Source organism: Drosophila melanogaster, chromosome 2L, assembly GCF_000001215.4.
Source record: "Drosophila melanogaster chromosome 2L".
NCBI classification, from domain to species: Eukaryota; Metazoa; Arthropoda; class Insecta; order Diptera; family Drosophilidae; genus Drosophila; species Drosophila melanogaster.
This window is the reverse complement of record NT_033779.5, coordinates 1,881,768-1,903,049: the sequence shown is the minus strand read 5'-3', so window position 1 is coordinate 1,903,049 and position 21,282 is coordinate 1,881,768. Positions and strand designations below refer to the sequence as shown.

At 42.5% G+C, this 21,282-nt stretch overlaps 2 protein-coding genes across 5 annotated transcripts in view; one reads left to right on the top strand and one right to left on the bottom strand.

Annotated features, from left to right (window-relative positions):
- Positions 1-18,428, bottom strand: part of Wdr62 (WD repeat domain 62) — a 59,668-nt gene extending 41,240 nt beyond the window's left edge. For all 3 annotated transcript variants that reach the window (NM_134786.6, NM_001103581.3, NM_001272958.1), the window contains exon 1: positions 17,732-18,428. The gene's annotated coding sequence lies outside the window, so the exon portion shown is untranslated. The remainder of the gene's footprint in view (positions 1-17,731) is intronic.
- A 1,407-nt stretch (positions 18,429-19,835) lies between these two features.
- Positions 19,836-21,042, top strand: CG15358 (uncharacterized protein). 2 transcript variants are annotated; one of them, NM_001316377.2, is made up of 1 exon: positions 19,836-21,042. In NM_001316377.2, exon 1 carries the CDS (start codon positions 19,877-19,879, stop codon positions 20,633-20,635), a length of 759 nt encoding a protein of 252 aa, NP_001303306.2. In that variant the 5' UTR covers positions 19,836-19,876; the 3' UTR covers positions 20,636-21,042. The 2 variants fall into 2 exon arrangements, with proteins under 2 accessions (NP_001303306.2, NP_608629.3); NM_134785.4 differs by having other exon boundaries at positions 19,836-20,793.
- The last annotated feature ends 240 nt before the right edge of the window (positions 21,043-21,282 follow it).

Here is a 21,282-nt window from a genome sequence, read left to right as displayed (position 1 = left end):
GGGGTTTTTGGGCGCCCGGGAGGAGGAAGTGCCACCCATCAGTCCAGCACAGTCCCACCAGCGGAGCTGCAGCCGAGCGGAAACAGTACGCTCTTGTTGGCCATGTTTGCCATTTGGCTCTCAGCTGTTCGCTGCTAGTTGTTGCCTGTCGGCCGTTTGGCAGATCTCAGATGGCTGGCCATTTCTTGACACTTGACAAACTTGGTTAGAGGGTATTTGCGGGGCAGATTGAACAGCGAGATATCTAACCAGAGTTTGCGCAGCGGAAATCGCATTAAAAGCCAACTAGTTAAGCTTACAATGAAAAGTTTTCGCACCAATAAAGAGTACTTAATACCACAAGCGGTTAAGTTGTTAATCAGTTCAAATAGTATGGCTTTAAAGCCTTGGAAACTCTTGAGTAGTTTCATTTCATAAATGGATAATATATAATAGGATATATTTGTACGATAATACCCGGGTATAACATTTAGTTAGTTATCTATGCAGTTATGCAAATTCGTCAACAACTGGCACGTAATTATGAATATCAACACCCACAGATGGGGAACTCTTATCGACAGAACCGAGTGTGCCGGTTCGCGCCCACAGGGGGCGTGTTTGTCGCTATGCTCGCCGTATCAGCTCATTAAGTCGTCTGTGTCTAGGCAAAAAAAAAAGTGATTTCCAGGCGTAACAATTGCTAGTGCAGCAAAACACTGAATGGGCCACTTCATTAGCATTGTCAAACCAACCGCGAAATGACTCAACTTACCTCGACTTTCAGCTTGGGGAACAGAAATGGGGAAATAAGTCGAGATCAAGATTCTTCAGACCTTGTCTCTCGTAATCTCCTTCTCAACTTGATGGATGTGTCTCTTTCTGTGTGGGCCCGTAAAGCCAAAGAAAACGAAAAAAAAACACTTAAAAGCATACATAAATATCAATTAAACGTTTGGCCACTGAACTTTTGTTTGACTTACAAAACCGTTCAAGTTTAAGTGATTTCTGCATTTCTGAACCATGAAGAGTCATTTGACATGCTGAAGGTCATTGCCTTGGGGCATGCATTTGGTTCAAAAATTGGGTAAGCTTTCCCCCCCAAAAAACACTAATTAAATGTCACAGCGAGTTAAACATAATTTGGGAACAGCAATTGTGCAATTGTCGCTGGAAAGTTATGCCGAAGTTAACCCAGTTTTTCGGCCCTGTTGACTTTAATTTGCAAACGAAACCGAAAAATGGGGAAACGGGTTACACAGAACACAGAAGTTTCGACTTCATGACATACCAATTGGCATAGGTGAGTGAAAACAGTTGAAAAGAGCGTGAAGAACAGCGAACTAGCTGACAGAATTATTTTATTATTTTTTGACAATTCGATGAGCAGAGAAAGGCAAAGAAAGCAGCGAACTTCGAGTCCAGGAAACGGAATAATGACACTAAAAAATTGTTCAAGTGAGTCATTAAGCTTGCTGGAAAGTCTCGTTTCCCCGTCTCTTTCCAACGCTCTCAGCCCGTCTCTTTCCCACCCGCCTTTGTGGAAGCAGCCATAAAGGAAGCAATCCACACACCTCAACGGAACTCAAGGGGCAAGGGCAAACACCTTGAAGAACCCAGGGGAGACACAAAAAAACTGCATTTCCTTGGCGCTTTGTGTGTGGCATAAAAAACATCTCTTGGCCAAAGGGAATTCGGTGGAGCCATAAAGGATTTCCTTTGTTCTGCTTGGCGATGAGGTGAAACGGGTCAACAAGAGAGTGAGTTATCATTAAAATTCAATGGTGCTTGCGGCAAAATGCATTTCATCAGAATGCTTGCAAGCTATTTGCATTTCACAATTCTCACAATCAACCTACTGCAAGTTACGCCAATGAAACCAACTCCAGAATCGATGTACTAAAATAATGGGCTACTAAATTGCACCTCAAGTTTATGGGTGTGAAACTACAGTTAACAAAGTAGTCCTGTATAAATTAAGACCACAGCAAACAAGGCGAAACTACCACGCATAAGGAGTAAACAAACCAACCAATCCCACTTTCCATCATCTCAGTAATTTTTCCACCATCGTTTCTTACATTGTTTACCTTGGTAAGTTTGGCAGGAAGCAGACAAACTGACGATTTGGCCAACCAAAAATATGCAGACAACAAAGACGGAAGGTTTTCCAAGGAGCACACAGAGCAAAATCGTACCTTAAACTAGAAGTATAGTAAAAAACAACAGGTGCATAAATAAAGAGTTACGAATTAAATATATTTTAAAGATACCACACTTAAGTGATGGTCTTGAAACAAATCTTAAGAATGCGAACTGATAATTGCAGTGTAGCCCTGCCATCGCCTGTCTGGAAAACTTTGGCTTGAAAGCGAGGGAAATTCAAACTGCGGGGGCGTTGTCAGCATTGCCAGACGTTTTCCGACCGCAGCGGGAAAAGCGTTGGGGAAAATGGCAGGGACGGGGGCTGAATTGAGTTGGCATTAGTCAAACCAAACAGAACTCACTGAAATGGGAATCGTGGGGGCAGCAGCAGCAGGAGGGGGGTTGAGGAAGCACCTCAAGAGCGCAGAAATCACAGGTAAGAAACCCAGCAATCGCCCCTCGTTCCGCTAAGTATATCAAATTTTTCTCCAGCTACGTGTGCTGCTTCTCACGCTCCAGCTTTAGTTCATCGGAACAGATGTTGGCAAAAGTATTTCTCGTCCATATGTATCTATAGACATATATATATTTTTTTTTTCATTTTCAACTTTTTTACTCATACTTTGCCCGACTGCAACATTTGTTCGGCAGACAAAGTCGCCATATTATTCGCCAAATTCACATGTCAGAGAACTATTGCAAGGAGGGTTCAAAGTTTGTACATATAAACCAATATGTTGTATTCCGTTGGTTTCAGAATGATGTGCAAGTTCCCTCGAGAAATTGTCTGGACAGTTTGAAAAGTCAGTCAGTGCAGTGGAGTGGCAAGAGGGCATTATCAATATGTTATTAGCTTGGTAAATAAGTGTAGCAAATATTTTTAGGGGCATATTAAAAGATTACCAATTAAACAAATCCGAACAATGCTAATAAAAAAGCCAAACAAGCCAATTGCGTTATCAGAAACATGCTTTTGCAATTAGGGCACTTCAATTATGAAATTCCCGAACAGCATTGTTGGCATTATTGCCCCCAAAAAGCGTTTACTATAAATCAAGCCGAGCTGAGACAACTCGGGGGACCAAACAAACAAAAACCTAAGCCAAACTACCGGACTGTCTGGGCCAGGTAATAAACAATCGAAGCCGGCAAGAATTGAAACTCGAGGCCGAACTAGTTTTTCCGTCACTTGGCAGGGGGATCGGTTCAATCGACGGAGTAAGTAAACAAAAAAGCCACGTTCCAAAGTCACAAATGAATTGCAACCAATGTGGAATAATTTGAGTCGCGTCGCGAGCGAGCATAAAACGCAGTCAAACAGTCAAATGCCATTTCCGACTGCAGTCAGACATGGAAAGCAACAAAAAGCGGTGGGGACAACTACGGCAGCAATAGTAACACCAGCAATAACAATGCCTACAAATAGCAATAAAAGTAACAGCTACAGTGTGGCGTCCCAACGAAAGCGACGCTACTCGAAAGCGCATCTTTTGGGAGTCAGAAAGTCGCTCTATATTCAGGCTTGACTGTAACATTCAAGTCAGTCGCATACAGAAAACCCAGTTCAGTTGAGCGCACGTGGCTCCCCAGACGGAAGCCAGTGGCCAACAAGCTGGCTGGATGGGTGTGCCAAAGGGGGGTGGACACACTTTTGGGCGCTCTGGTGGAGACCATGTCTGGCCAACAACATAGACTGGTCTAAATACCCAGCCAAACGGACTAAGCGACGTGTTTTATGTGCGTTCCTCGGGTATTTATGGAGTTGCATGTTCAGCCGAAGACAGTTGGGCTTATGTTTTTATTATTTTATGTTGTTTTTTTTTTCGGTCTTTAGTGCTGCTCCTTGTCGTGGGTTTTGATGTGGGGACACCTGGGGGAGGCCCAGACCACTGGGTAATTTTTTTAATTGCAGCTCGAACATTCCTCCCCCATCGAAGAAGGCGCGCCCACATGAAACTGAAAAAAAAAGCGACTCCACACACCTAAAAACCAGCGCATAGCATATCATGGCTAATTTGGATGGTTGGGACGGTGGTGTAGCCACCTGGAACCAGAAGTAGTCGCCCAAAGTGGAGCAGTCCACTCTGCGGGGGTTGTACTGCGAATCGTTCAAATATACCAAATAACTCCATATGGTGCAGTTGAATGAATACCCTTCCTGACAAATAGTATGATAGTATGATACCTTACAGAATTTACATTTCTATTTTATCTTCAACTTCTAGCGAAACGCCCCACAAAAAAAAACAGAGCATTTGCCGAGTAAACACTCAACTGCAGTAGTTCTTTTCGACTATTTTAATTATAATTAAACAGGCAGCTAAACGGTGGGCGTTGCCTGATATGAGATTCGTTTTTGTGAACGGCTACTTTGTGGGCCATTGGCTCGCCTTGACCTCTTGACTTGAAGTCGATAGAAGACTTTGTTTACTACCTGCAACGATAAGAGGCAAGACAAGTTGAAAATTAATAACAAATACATAAAGTCATACAATAGACATCATTAAAGCTATTCAATATTTGCACAGAGCTGTGGCAATAGGGAATATGGAGCGAACATATGTACTCCGCCTTCAATAAAAATCCACTGGGGAGCTATTCACATCTGTTGCCATCTCTTTCGCCCGACCATCTGCTGTCTCTTTCTGCCCGTGCGAATTAACCCACTTTTGTTGGCGAATTCGCACCATCAACAACTGCCAGCGAATTTAGGATTATGAAATCGAAAACGGCTCTTATTTAATTTCGTTTCATTGCATTTGTTTACCAATTGCTTTGGGCCATGTGAATTTGAGTTAATTGGTATAAGCGGAAATATAGTCCGCAATATTGCATGGAAATTTCTGCCCAGTGGCTGAAGATGATTCGTAATCGTAAACTGATTTGTTCCAATGCTAAGTATTGATATTTGCATAGTCCAAATGATTATTCTGTGTTTTTGTTCCACATATTGAGCAACAGTAAACTAAAATAGACTATCTCACTCACAATGATTGTGTAAATATTTATCATTTTCCTATTTATGAAAGTACTGTTCTATACCAAACTACATATTCTTACTTTCGAAATCGTTCTCGCTCTCCGCTGGACTAGAAAACCACAAAGCCAGTCCCTCCTGCTTTCTCTATCTAAACCACCTGACTTTTCAATTTCCCATGCTTTTAATCATATAGCTAGACAAACATCGTCCGAATTCCCAGACTTCTAACAAGGAAGCGGCACTCGCAGTGACTTTCAAACTTCGACACTGACCTCGGCAATGCCAAAATGCATGGAAAATGCCATTCAGATACGACGACTCGTTCCATTGGGTTCCGAATCACCACCACACTCCGCAGCAAAGTCAACAAACAGCGACTTTGACTTTCTAAGGCAATTTACGTTGGTTGAGGTTTTATGGCTAGAAAGTCCGCTTGGGATCATAGAGTTGTAGAAAAATTCATAAGCATAAGCAAGCGAAAATCGTTTTGCGGCCATTTAGCGGGGCCAATAAAAATGTGCAACCCGTCAACGGCTTTAGTATTTCCCATTTTTTTCTAGCCGTGTAACTGTAGCTGCACATGCATTATTAATGCCTCTGACAATTGCAACTGCATTTGGCCATGTGGCATCGTCGCATTGTTTGCAACTGTAATTTGCCACTGCCAACTGAGAAAACTCTTTAGCCGCAATGTGTGAAATTTCCAAACTGCCGGCACAGTTTAGTTTTAAGTTATATATACCTTATACCCCTTTTCCACCGACAAACATCTGGTCGTGTGCAGATAAGGCTCTAATTGCATTGCCCAAACGGCTTAGAGAAGCAGGCCTAATTTATTACATCGGACAGCAGTTGGATTATTTATGACGCGCACTGTCTGCTTGCATAATCAAGTGCCACAGTGTTGATTGCCAATCAAGGAAGGTTTTCCAAGGAGCACACAGAGCAAAATCGTACCTTAAACTAGAAGTATAGTAAAAAACAACAGGTGCATAAATAAAGAGTTACGAATTAAATATATTTTAAAGATACCACACTTAAGTGATGGTCTTGAAACAAATCTTAAGAATGCGAACTGATAATTGCAGTGTAGCCCTGCCATCGCCTGTCTGGAAAACTTTGGCTTGAAAGCGAGGGAAATTCAAACTGCGGGGGCGTTGTCAGCATTGCCAGACGTTTTCCGACCGCAGCGGGAAAAGCGTTGGGGAAAATGGCAGGGACGGGGGCTGAATTGAGTTGGCATTAGTCAAACCAAACAGAACTCACTGAAATGGGAATCGTGGGGGCAGCAGCAGCAGGAGGGGGGTTGAGGAAGCACCTCAAGAGCGCAGAAATCACAGGTAAGAAACCCAGCAATCGCCCCTCGTTCCGCTAAGTATATCAAATTTTTCTCCAGCTACGTGTGCTGCTTCTCACGCTCCAGCTTTAGTTCATCGGAACAGATGTTGGCAAAAGTATTTCTCGTCCATATGTATCTATAGACATATATATATTTTTTTTTTCATTTTCAACTTTTTTACTCATACTTTGCCCGACTGCAACATTTGTTCGGCAGACAAAGTCGCCATATTATTCGCCAAATTCACATGTCAGAGAACTATTGCAAGGAGGGTTCAAAGTTTGTACATATAAACCAATATGTTGTATTCCGTTGGTTTCAGAATGATGTGCAAGTTCCCTCGAGAAATTGTCTGGACAGTTTGAAAAGTCAGTCAGTGCAGTGGAGTGGCAAGAGGGCATTATCAATATGTTATTAGCTTGGTAAATAAGTGTAGCAAATATTTTTAGGGGCATATTAAAAGATTACCAATTAAACAAATCCGAACAATGCTAATAAAAAAGCCAAACAAGCCAATTGCGTTATCAGAAACATGCTTTTGCAATTAGGGCACTTCAATTATGAAATTCCCGAACAGCATTGTTGGCATTATTGCCCCCAAAAAGCGTTTACTATAAATCAAGCCGAGCTGAGACAACTCGGGGGACCAAACAAACAAAAACCTAAGCCAAACTACCGGACTGTCTGGGCCAGGTAATAAACAATCGAAGCCGGCAAGAATTGAAACTCGAGGCCGAACTAGTTTTTCCGTCACTTGGCAGGGGGATCGGTTCAATCGACGGAGTAAGTAAACAAAAAAGCCACGTTCCAAAGTCACAAATGAATTGCAACCAATGTGGAATAATTTGAGTCGCGTCGCGAGCGAGCATAAAACGCAGTCAAACAGTCAAATGCCATTTCCGACTGCAGTCAGACATGGAAAGCAACAAAAAGCGGTGGGGACAACTACGGCAGCAATAGTAACACCAGCAATAACAATGCCTACAAATAGCAATAAAAGTAACAGCTACAGTGTGGCGTCCCAACGAAAGCGACGCTACTCGAAAGCGCATCTTTTGGGAGTCAGAAAGTCGCTCTATATTCAGGCTTGACTGTAACATTCAAGTCAGTCGCATACAGAAAACCCAGTTCAGTTGAGCGCACGTGGCTCCCCAGACGGAAGCCAGTGGCCAACAAGCTGGCTGGATGGGTGTGCCAAAGGGGGGTGGACACACTTTTGGGCGCTCTGGTGGAGACCATGTCTGGCCAACAACATAGACTGGTCTAAATACCCAGCCAAACGGACTAAGCGACGTGTTTTATGTGCGTTCCTCGGGTATTTATGGAGTTGCATGTTCAGCCGAAGACAGTTGGGCTTATGTTTTTATTATTTTATGTTGTTTTTTTTTTCGGTCTTTAGTGCTGCTCCTTGTCGTGGGTTTTGATGTGGGGACACCTGGGGGAGGCCCAGACCACTGGGTAATTTTTTTAATTGCAGCTCGAACATTCCTCCCCCATCGAAGAAGGCGCGCCCACATGAAACTGAAAAAAAAAGCGACTCCACACACCTAAAAACCAGCGCATAGCATATCATGGCTAATTTGGATGGTTGGGACGGTGGTGTAGCCACCTGGAACCAGAAGTAGTCGCCCAAAGTGGAGCAGTCCACTCTGCGGGGGTTGTACTGCGAATCGTTCAAATATACCAAATAACTCCATATGGTGCAGTTGAATGAATACCCTTCCTGACAAATAGTATGATAGTATGATACCTTACAGAATTTACATTTCTATTTTATCTTCAACTTCTAGCGAAACGCCCCACAAAAAAAAACAGAGCATTTGCCGAGTAAACACTCAACTGCAGTAGTTCTTTTCGACTATTTTAATTATAATTAAACAGGCAGCTAAACGGTGGGCGTTGCCTGATATGAGATTCGTTTTTGTGAACGGCTACTTTGTGGGCCATTGGCTCGCCTTGACCTCTTGACTTGAAGTCGATAGAAGACTTTGTTTACTACCTGCAACGATAAGAGGCAAGACAAGTTGAAAATTAATAACAAATACATAAAGTCATACAATAGACATCATTAAAGCTATTCAATATTTGCACAGAGCTGTGGCAATAGGGAATATGGAGCGAACATATGTACTCCGCCTTCAATAAAAATCCACTGGGGAGCTATTCACATCTGTTGCCATCTCTTTCGCCCGACCATCTGCTGTCTCTTTCTGCCCGTGCGAATTAACCCACTTTTGTTGGCGAATTCGCACCATCAACAACTGCCAGCGAATTTAGGATTATGAAATCGAAAACGGCTCTTATTTAATTTCGTTTCATTGCATTTGTTTACCAATTGCTTTGGGCCATGTGAATTTGAGTTAATTGGTATAAGCGGAAATATAGTCCGCAATATTGCATGGAAATTTCTGCCCAGTGGCTGAAGATGATTCGTAATCGTAAACTGATTTGTTCCAATGCTAAGTATTGATATTTGCATAGTCCAAATGATTATTCTGTGTTTTTGTTCCACATATTGAGCAACAGTAAACTAAAATAGACTATCTCACTCACAATGATTGTGTAAATATTTATCATTTTCCTATTTATGAAAGTACTGTTCTATACCAAACTACATATTCTTACTTTCGAAATCGTTCTCGCTCTCCGCTGGACTAGAAAACCACAAAGCCAGTCCCTCCTGCTTTCTCTATCTAAACCACCTGACTTTTCAATTTCCCATGCTTTTAATCATATAGCTAGACAAACATCGTCCGAATTCCCAGACTTCTAACAAGGAAGCGGCACTCGCAGTGACTTTCAAACTTCGACACTGACCTCGGCAATGCCAAAATGCATGGAAAATGCCATTCAGATACGACGACTCGTTCCATTGGGTTCCGAATCACCACCACACTCCGCAGCAAAGTCAACAAACAGCGACTTTGACTTTCTAAGGCAATTTACGTTGGTTGAGGTTTTATGGCTAGAAAGTCCGCTTGGGATCATAGAGTTGTAGAAAAATTCATAAGCATAAGCAAGCGAAAATCGTTTTGCGGCCATTTAGCGGGGCCAATAAAAATGTGCAACCCGTCAACGGCTTTAGTATTTCCCATTTTTTTCTAGCCGTGTAACTGTAGCTGCACATGCATTATTAATGCCTCTGACAATTGCAACTGCATTTGGCCATGTGGCATCGTCGCATTGTTTGCAACTGTAATTTGCCACTGCCAACTGAGAAAACTCTTTAGCCGCAATGTGTGAAATTTCCAAACTGCCGGCACAGTTTAGTTTTAAGTTATATATACCTTATACCCCTTTTCCACCGACAAACATCTGGTCGTGTGCAGATAAGGCTCTAATTGCATTGCCCAAACGGCTTAGAGAAGCAGGCCTAATTTATTACATCGGACAGCAGTTGGATTATTTATGACGCGCACTGTCTGCTTGCATAATCAAGTGCCACAGTGTTGATTGCCAATCGAAAGTGAAGTTGGCACGTGTGAAAAGCATGGAAGTGATTGTATAAGAAAGATGATAGATATAAAAAATAGGAACATGAGGCAGATCTATAATAACAATGAAATCTTCCCTGAACAAACCAAATAAAGTGATTTTATCCCCAGCAATCACCTTGCCAAAACGGAAATGTTTAGACTTTTGTAACTCGCACCTCATGGCAAAGCGAAATTATTAACAAATAAATATGTCTATAGGTGGGTAAAAATAAAAAACCAGCAAATGTCGATGCCAAGTAAGAGTTGGGGAAAACTATTCGATGCGTATAAATAATGAATTTGTATTTGGCAAATAAATTGTCCGATATGGAATTAATGCCACTTCGACACGCAACGCAGACAAAACTTTTAGCCTGATTGAACAACATAGTAATATTGAAAGGAATGTTCAAGAGTGATTGAATGAGTGTTTCCATATGCTGGCGAATTTTAGCCATGCGTAATATGTTGTGATGTAATTTTTGAAAAGAATGCAAAAGAAAATAAACAAATGATATATATATATATATATTTTATATTTATGCTTAAGAGTAGAGCAAATCTTTTCACACACCAACATCTAATCTGCCACGCCCAGTTTTAGAAAACTTTCGCTGGGCTCGTAGGAAAGATGGATAGAAAGTGCAATCGACCCCAAGAAGATCAAGATACATCCATGAGGCCAGAGCAAATCGATTGAACCGAAAGTTCGTCACGTTCGCTCACTTCAAATCCCATCAATGGAATACGGCAGAGATCGCAGTCATGTGCTTTTCGTTTGAAATGCTTTCGAGGGTCGCTCGTTTACTTTTGTGCACAAAAGCCGAGACGCATAAATAACCGGCAACGGTCATTTTGCCGATGACAATGACGAACCGAACCGCTAATCATACTTTGAATATTACAACAATACACCTGCCAGCCGAGAAAAATCGGCGAAACGTGCGCTTCATTAATATGTGAAAATAATAATGCGAAAAAAAGCGGCAAAAACTTAAGTAAATGTTGTTGACAAGTAAAAGTCAAAGGCGTTGAATGCGCCTAACGAGGCGCAACAAATGGGTTGAATATTTCAGTGGGGTGAATCTGACATTAAAACATATATGACACAGAAAAGTATCTCAAAAATATCTTAGCTTTGAAATAGTGGTTAAGATGAATTCCTCTTTCATTAATTTGGCCCAAAACTGATTCAACGGACAACATACAATCGAAACTTTCTTTTTAGAGCCAGAAAATGTAACTCCAACTATAATTGATAAGCGACTAAGGCGACTTTCGTTGCGATTAGAAAACCGTAACGAAAACGCCGGGGAATCGAGTAAAAGTATGGCCAGTCGAAGCAGGTGAGGGAACAACTATTTAGTTGAGCGGTAATCGACTCTAATTGCGGTCTGGCTTTCGTAGGCCAAAGGTGTGCTGCCAATTAGCCGGAGCAAAGTGCGATTACTTTTGGGCCAATAAAATTCGAAGGTTGCAGAAGCACGCGAGCTGCCATCCCATTTCCCATTTTCCATTTTCCATTTCCATTCGACCTTATCTATAGCTGTTAATTAAATGTCTGAGTAGCAGCGACCCAAGATAATTAAACAAATTTACCGGCAGTTCGGTTTGAATTGAAAAGTAATTAGATTTAGATGAAGTGTGGAAGTTTCAAGTGGCTCGCTGAGCAATTGGATAATCTTTAACATTTAAATATAGACCAGACATTCTTGTTGTTATTTTTTATACTTTTCAGCTCTTAAGAAATTGAAAGATAAACAACAGGGAAGAATGCCTTTTGAAGGGCGCCAAAAAGTTGGCGAAATTAGTTGGATTTTGATCTGCGTTGCTTGAGACGAAAGATAAACTGCTACTAGAACTTTAATCCGGTTCAGCTTTTGAAATGCTCTTACTCTTAACATTTTTTCTCTAACCTTTCACACTCTATTTAATGACTGAGGGCACAAAGTTCAATAAACCCCGAAAAACGAGGCAGCGCTTTTGTTTTATTTCCGCTTTTCTCATTTTTCATTGAGCTGTTTTTCTTTAGTTGTAATTTCAATTGGCGTAACAAGACACAGAACAACAACAATCGCATGGAAGGCGATCCCAGCAACAATAGGAAAATATTGTGGCCATTGGTCAAGTTGAATTACTGGACAATAGCCATTCAAAAGAGACGGAAGCCAAATCGCAAAAGGGTGGGATACTCCGCTTGTTCCAATTCATTTGGCAAGAACAAATAAAAATAACAAAAAAAGATACTGACAATGAAGAGGAGAAATGCCATTCAATAAATTCGACCACTTTTAAAGTTGGTAGTCCAATGTTCTGACATCATAACCCCATAAAACCCACACCTCTTCTGACCAATTGTATTCACTTGATTCATGGAAACAAAAGTGGCAACAAAAGGGCTAAGAGCATGCAATTTATGCCTATGTATATTAAGAATTATAAATATTTTTATTAAAAATATTATGAAAGTGGGGTATAGCTATACCATAATTCAAATTTCATGCTCTCTCTCGCAATTTCTCTCAGTATCTTGCAATATCAAGTATCAACTTGAGCATTTCGTTGTATCTGATAGTTGCAACGTTGTCGATCCGCTTGTATCTTATCTTTCCGCGTCTGACCCAACCGACTTTTTGCGCCTAATGACAATAAACACGCGCTCATTCACACAGATACTCACACCCACATTCGCATTCACACTCGCATTCGCATTCGCATTCACATTCGCATTCACGCACTCGTGGAGTCAATTGTGTTGACCATGGCCAACAGATTTTCAACATTCAATCATATTTGCTGACCCTCGCGGATTTTTATTTATTCGCCATTACCCCCCAGCTTATTTTATATTTTTTTCTGCAATTAGATACACACACACACACACACACACTTCCCTGGTTTACTGCCGATTTTACCTTGTGCAGCAATTTCATTTCCCTTCCCATCTCTTTCGATTTTTCCCAGAGCTTTCCGCCTAATTAGTTTGCTTTTTTTTTGTATTGATTTTTCGCCATGTGAGAGGTTTTTTCCTTTCGGTTTTCAGCTATTTGTGTTGCCTATTTTCGTTCTTTAAGAAGGCGAACACAAAACGCAGAGCATTAGCAGATAAAATGGCAAACACTCCCACAAAAAAAGGCCAACGAAATGGCAAGGAAACAAAGTTTTGGCAAGCGCTTTGTTATTGATTTTGTCTGCTGATTTGGCCTGATTGATGTATAAAACCTTGATCTTGATGAGCTATTTAAAAAATCCGTTTAATTGAACCGATTTGACCTCCCCATTTAATATTTTTACCGATTAGTTTTTCATTTGCTGATATTCCATTAACCATTATAAAGCTGTTTTTGCTTTGATCTCTTATTTAATAATTTATTTCCTCTGACAGCCGAAAGCTGTGAAAAACACTTGAGAACCTTACGCTGGCTTTCCTGCGATTGTTTTATTTTTTTATTATTTTGTTTTTGTTCTAATTTAGCCACTTGACGTTCACTTTCGCCTTTTTTCATGTTGTGCGTCTTTGGCTTATCTGTTTGCCAATTTGTTTTTCCTTTTTACCTTGTCACTCGCGGTTGATATTGCGGCTAAAAACTACGTTTTAATTTAGCTGATGAGCCATACGTATACGTATAATTGCTTTTCTTTATTGTATTCTATCAGATATGATTCATATTTGAGCAGAATATCAATATGGAGATATGCTAAAGGTTTTAATGAAAGGTTTTGATCAAACTTTCGGACGAGTTTTGAGCAATTTCGCTGCTGGGCTGGAAACAATAAATTATAATTATTGCCCGTTAGTTTCGGTCTGGCAGTTGGCCAAAAGGCAGTAATATCTGTCGAGAGATGAGGTCGAGCAAACGCAGCTGTTGCAATTCAGAAACACATTCGAAAGAGTCCTCCCTGCAGGTCCTCAAACATTTTTCCCCCACCAGCTCGACAAGTTTGAGGACAGACAACTTTTTTCCGTCTTTTTTTTTATTGCCAGTCTGTCACAGACAAAAAAACAAAAAAAAGAAGAAAAACGGAGCAACATAGCCTTTAAAAAATGCCACTGAAAATACAAGCAACTTTGGCCGGTTGTTGGTTGGACGACTGCATAATACTTCCTCTTCAAACTTGGCACAAGCCATGGCCAAAGCCAATCGCCGGCACTGCGGACCGCGTTCCAATCCCACTTAATGGGTTATGGCATCTATGGGGCACTACAAGGGAGGACGAAGGGGTCTCCTCGAGCAACAATGTATGGCAGGCCTAAGCCCAAATCATCACTGACGGCTTAAACTTGTAATCCCGCAATTTCGCTTGATTAAGTTGTTCGTAATAGTTCGTTAGTTGAGTAAATAAACTGATGTGATTACGGGATGATGCGGGGAAAGTGGAATGCGATCCGCGATCATGAGTTGGCAGTTCCTCAAATTGCACAGCCTCAAATTGTCTCATTCCTGCGGCATTAACTTGTCATATCGATAGCCATAAAAGTAATTTTAAACAAAGCTACTACTAGCTGCACAGTATTCTGTCTTCAATTCCCAGCATAAATTTGAAAATGTTGCTTCAAACTTGGCATAATTGCCACTTCCAGTGCATAAATTAGTTGCCATAGATTCCAAGGGCTGCTGCTCCACCCCCAAAACTAGTTCCCATCCCAAGACTCCCACATAAAAGACGAACAGTTTTAAAGGCGGCAGCACATTCTAATTAAGCCACAATACAATGCAATTCAAGTCATTGGAAACGACCTCAAACAACGGTCGTGGAAGAATGCGTGGAAAGGGGGAAAGCCAGAGGAAATCTTCAAGGAAATCGAGCCGGGATCGGAGTGGTGAGGAGTGTTTTCCGGGCATAAATACTCGTACTCGCGCCGATACTCCGATGGAGATGAGTGCGAAGGAGGAGGGCCTTGTGTGCTCAGCAGCCATGTCTTATCGAATCGGGTTTGCCATTAACTTGGCCCGCACCAAAGTAAACTGCATTCCAGCCATACTCAAGTGCGAGTAGAGCCCTCCCGGGCTGCCCCATTCGTTCCGAACCCTTCATCGCCAGCATATTCTCCGAGTCTCCACCTCAGGAAGCGCCGGCAACTTACACGATATCAATAAAAAAGCACAGAGCTGAGATAAACTTGAAGAGCACCAGCAGGCCAGACACAAAACAGAAATAAATAGGATGCGGTGCAGCTAGCCCACCTGGAATGCCCTGCCAAGTAAGTCGAAAGATGACTACTTTTCGGTGAGCAATATACCCTTCGGAAGAGCATGGAATATGGATGTGGCGGAGTTCTGAAAAAAGGTGGAAGAGACACAGCAGCAACTTGCAACCAGAACAACAAGGCAACAAGTGGAGGGAGGGGGCGGAAGGCCAGGAAAATGCAGCAGCAAAAATGTTGCACCTTTGTTAGCTGCTGCTGGTGCTGCTGCCGTTTGTTGGTGGCGACTCTTGACTTCTGGCGGCCTAATGGATATGCAACGCATACGGCGAATTATCCAAAAATGTTGGCCGAAAGGGAGATGGCGCAGAAAGGTGGCAGAACACACAGGTGAGCTCTGAGCCAAAGTGCAGGCCACACTTCAGTCGAGACATTCCCCCAGGTTGCCATAATTTTGAGCCTTCTTTTTTGTTTGTCTTGTTGTGTTGCGTTTGCAAATTTACAGTTGCATTTTGTGGAATGCACTCGGGAATTCTTTTTGGCCTGGCCAAAACCTGTTTCTGGGAGACTGGGAGAGTTGTCTTATGAAAAGTGATGAAAATGGGTAGAAAATCGGCACTTAGCTGTGATAAACATAGTTTAAAAAGTTCAAGGTACTAGCCGTATGAAAAATCAAATTAAAGCCAATCTGTACAATCAAAGAATACCAAACAATTCTCCTTTGATTATGCACTAACCAACATTTTGCAGCTTCCTTTGCTGGCATTTCTGGCCTTTTCCTTATTTCCCAATTGATTGCGGCCAACACAGACTTCCAATTGAGCCGTGGCCATTAGTTGGAATATACGGCATAATATATAATGGGCCCAGTTTAAAGATGCAGCCAATAAGAGAGCGGCTGAGATAAAAAAGAACGCAGAAGACTGGCCAAAAGGCAATAAAAGAAGACGACGCATCGAGTAAATGATGTGGATGTGGAAAGGGGGAATGCCAAGGGGGGGAAGAGCCTGACAATGCCGACGCAGTTGGAATATTCAGATTTTCATATCGCATCTATGAGATACGTGAGCCCCTTGGCACACTCACAAGTGCAGTGAGAGAAATAAAAACAAGAACGCAGGAAATCCTTCGGGCTCGGGATCCCCGTAAACCGCCTGTAGATAAATTGCTCAAGCGGGAGAAACGAGTTGAATTCCAAAACTAGAAAAGATGGCCAGCAACGACTACAAAAACACTCAATGCGCACCTGTCGCCAGGTAAAAACGCAGACGGCGAACGTCTTAGTCAGCAAGGCAAGGCAGAGTAAAAGGGAAAAATAAACCAGAACTCAAAGACAAAAGTCCAGAAAAATCACACACAGGTAGAAAACAAACAGAATGGGAAAAATGGGAAAACGAAGAAGATCCCGAACGCAGAGAAGAATCAAAAAGAAACGGAGATCTAGCATATAGAATCAAAATCCACCTGTCACCGCCGATCTCACCATTCTTATTTCTCCCTCTCTCTCTCTCTCGCTTTTCCAAATTCTTCTGAGCGGCTTTGACATTTGATCGCGAGTTTCGGGGCGCTACTCTCTATTGGGAGTGTAGATTCAGGCCAGCAGTCTTATTGGTAATGAAGTAGTTTCTAAGTTCTTACGTTGAGTTTTTGACAAATTCTTAAAATATATACTTTTTCAGTAGATTATAATAACGAAGATTCAGATGATTCATGCACTAGTTTCTACAACTTTCTTATCGCATTGGATTCTTTCGTATCATCTTACAACTCCTCATTCGCCATCTCTTTCGCTTCTCGTATCTACAGTTTATTTTTAACCCTTGGGCAACATTAATGAGCTTAAACTGACCACTGTTGGCGGCTCAAAATGAAAACACCACAAGTTCGGTAGAAAAAAGATACGTAATATGAGCAAAGTCTTCACGAATTAGTCATTGTGATTAATGAGCCGCCGTTGCCGTTTCTCTCCCACCGAATACATCCGTCTCTCTCGCTTCTAGACAAAACGTGTCCGAGCTGCGCTGATTTATTTCGTGTGAGCTCTTCGGCGAAGATTACAGGTGTCTTCGGTGGACCGGGGATGTGTGGATGCCTTGTGCAACTCTTGGGCTACCCCTCCGCATTTATATGGATCAGCAGAGCGTTAAGGGGCTGGATCCCAGTGGCGAGTGCATGTGTTTGGGTCAAGTTCAGTCGTTTTGCGGCTGTATCTGCGCATTTGTGGGCTTATTTGGCTATGAAAACCAAGGAAAATGTTTGTCTGGCTGGATTTCGAAGAATGTTATTAGCAAAATGACATCTACTAAATATTTTTTCTCTCTATTTCTAGATGGTTATACCATGATTGCCAAGAGCATCCCAAATCGGGCAGCTTCTAACAAACGTCCCCTGAACTCCCAACTATTTGTTGACTTCGATGCGACGGCCTTCAAAGTGTGTACACACCAAGCCCAGCTGAGAGCGAAAAGCACCCCCAAAAGGGGGTGGTTCTGGATCCAAATCCGCCGCCCGCCCGTTTGCCTTCGAAAACGGTCTTTCTGGTCTAGGTTAGGTCGCAGAAATTTCGACACACACGCAGCATTCGGCGGAATGTGGTCCACCCCCGGATAAGGGGACTTATTCGCTGGGCGGAGGAAAAGTGTGTCACAGTCAGATTCGGAACTCACCTGAGCGAGGAAACTCCTTGGAAACTGGATTTTTTGGATTTTTTTTTTTTTTTGAGTGGCTCCTGCTGCTTTCTTTCTTCGCCGGCGTCCGTTCTTTCCGTTTTGCTGCTCTCACTTGCAGTCGGCTCTTCTGTTTCGTTTGTTGTTATGGTTTTGGCCGTGTCTCTTGCTTTTATTTGCAGACAGGTGCACTAACAACAACTGACAAAAACAACAAGCACACGCACGCACACACCGACGATTTTCGCGAGCGTCGCACACAGGCACACGCACACGTGAAAACAAACACACACACACACACCCGCGCGCAGAGGGACTTTGGCTTTGAACTTCTTCTTTCTTCTTCTTTCAGCTTTCTTTTGCTTTGCCCTTTTTGCTTTTGTGCCTTTTATCTAATCTCGGTTTCTGCGTGTAGATAATACCCAATAGCGAGTAGCCGCGCCACTTGACTTTAATTATTAACTATTTGTATTTCTCGCGTTCATCTGCCTCTTTCTCGCAAACGCCGCACGCTGCGAACGCAAAACATAGGCAAAAAACACATACACACACACACGGAGGCACGCGTACGCACACAGACACGGCGAACGGGGAGCGAAACACGTCCGACGCTGCGAAATTTTGGAGGCGCTTTGCCGCTTGGAGCCCCAAATGCCCCAAACAAACTAGAGGTGGCTGCAAATCGATATCGATAGAATCGAATTATGTGTTCAGTGTGACCAGAGGGGTGACAGTTCAAGAACGAGTTGGCATCCCCAGTCGTATTTGAAATGCTAATGTGACCAGAGTGCCAAAATACGGTCAGGCTAATAGTGAGATGTCAGTAAATGTAAAATGCATGATGTAGAATTACATGTAGATGAAAAGTCTCTTATCTCTAGTACAGTGTTTGGCCGTAAGAGGCGCCTTACGAAACTTTCAAAACAACAAATGAAACAGTTTTTAATTGATATATTTCAATTATATAATCTAATTTAATTTATATTTTAATTGATATGATGTAGTTCCATTGGTCAGAATATAAAATATATTTATATATATTGTTTTTATTTAATTATTCTACACTATTATATATACTATACTATATTTATTTTATTCATGCATGTGCTGCTCTAGTCAGCCTGTACTACATTTCATTAATCTTCCGCTTCGAATTCACATACCTACATAATATGTATATATTACATATGCATTTCGATCAGTTCCGTATAAAAAGGTATAAATAAGTTCGGAAATCATGTGCCGAATGAGTTTATCGCAACATGTTTGGGCTGCGAAACAGTTTATTGTGCCCGGCCGTGGCATTCTGCATCCTTCTCGGAGTGTCCAACTCCATCAGCGAGTCCGTTTGCGTCCTGAGCGATGCGCCTAATCAATGTGGTGCCTTCTGCATGGCAGCATTGCATCCGCTGTATGATCAGTGCGCCAAATCCTGGGAACAGGAGAGAAGCCTGTTGCAGATGATGGCGGATTCGTGGGCCGAGCAGAAGGAGCACTTGAATCATTATCAGGATGCTTGGAAGCTGTTGAATGTCCTTGCGGCGAATCTAAATGCCACCGCGAGCAGACTTGAATCCATCTTGGTGAGCAAGGCTGAGGAAGACCCCTTCAATTCACTGCTGTCTAGCCCTGGCCTCCGCTCTATTAAATGCAGCTCCTATTCACTGGAATCCTATGCATCCATCCAAACTTAAGATGAGTTCGATGAATGGCCATGAATCTGGCCATTTTCCACCTTTTCGCTTGGTGTAAATCGAAATATGATGGTGGCAAAATTGTTTATAAAAAGCTCAAACCCACAGATTGCAACTGAGTTGGTCTTTTTTTAATTGCGAGACTCCTAATCACTCAATTTGCCAGTGGGACATGTTTTAATAAAAAAAAAAACAAAAATATATTTTACATATTTGTTTATCTAATCATAAAGATGTGCCAAATGCTGTATGCAGAGAGTAAGAACGGTTTTCGTGTCAAAACACACTCTTATTGAATTGAATTGATTAGCACAGAATTAACCAAATGCATGCAATTTAAATCAATATTCAAATTATGTAGATCACCTCGTACTAATTTTGAGGGCACTACTTAAGCGTGTCGGTAAAAGCATTCGCTGCTCATTGTTTGTGGATACAGAATATACGGAATATGCAGAAGCTCAGTATTTGGCTGTTACTTGCTCTTTTTGCCTGGAATGCGCACGCGCCTTCAGCTGCAATGCCGTCAGTGTGCCTGCTGCAGGATGCGCCGCAACAATGTGGCGAGTTCTGCTTAACAGCACTGAGCCCCATGCTGGATCACATTGCCAGGCACGAGGGCGAGTGGACTTCGAGTGTTCTGCAAGCGAACGCAACGGAGGCGAGACTGGCCAGGATCGAGACTCTGCAGACGGCGATGAACATCAGGCAGAAGGTCCTGCAAGAGGGCTTCCCTAAGGACATCGTGGCGAGGCTGGATAGACTGGAAAGCCAGCAGGCGGCGCTCTTGCGGATACTCTCCAAGTTCGATAGGAAAATAGTTGCGCCCAAGTTCGAGCTAATCGGCTCGAGGTTCTTCTACATAGAGGACGAAACGCGTAGGAACTGGACCTCGGCTGGCAGCGCCTGTCGCCAAATGGGCACCCAACTGGCCACCATTCGCAGTGCGGAGGAGCTGGCTGCGCTCAGGGCCAAGCTGAACAAGGAGCGACACTACTGGCTGGACATCACCGATCTGGAGAAGGAGGGCGACTTCAGAATCTCCGCGTCCGGCAAGAGGCCCAACTTCCTCAAGTGGAGAGCGGGCCAGCCCAATAACTTCAGTGGCAATCAGCACTGCGTTGATCTTTTAGACGGGCTTATGTACGACAACAAATGCGAAAGTCTGAGCTACTTCATATGCCAGTCCGACGATGATAGTTTGGACTAAGAGTGGCCGCTAAATACTTAGTTCGTTAGTTACATATACTAAGTCCAATCAGTTCGTTTAACACCGAAAGCCAAGTCCAAGTACCTGCTCATTTTTGCACAAATCATTATATTGTATTTGTTACAAACGACGCAATCTGGGATCTTAACTCTTGCTCGATTCAATAGGGTTTCGTTTCAGCTTCTGGTTGAGGCTCCCTGAACTCACAGCTGATAAACGTTAACGAGTGCCGGAGTCTGGGACAACTTTGCTTGCGTATTTTGTTTTACAACATGTTTGTGTTTGCCCCTGATATCCAAAATCCAACATCCATCCAGATAGAAGCGTGCTAAATATAAAAGTATCTGATAATCGCTCTATCTCTGACATCTCCTCTCCGCCCAACCGAGCAGATAAAGTCGTACAGCAGAAAGTCGCAGAAGGACAATGGGGTTACTTGAGTATTCAACCGATCGACAAGAGCTTCTGTTGCCCGAATTAGATATATTTGTAGTTTGCTGCTTAGTGGCGAGACAGATTAAATATTTTACTTTGCACTCACATGACACACGAGATGGAGTCCCACTATCTTATCTGACAGCCAACAAAACAAAGTTATGAACTCCGTTCAGGAAGCGCCGCTAGTCAGTTGAGCCCCTCATATAAAG

Bases quoted from the DNA above. Each gene is read 5' to 3' on its own strand.
- CG15358 (NM_001316377.2), top strand. From the start codon at position 19,877: ATGCAGAAGCTCAGTATTTGGCTGTTACTTGCTCTTTTTGCCTGGAAT.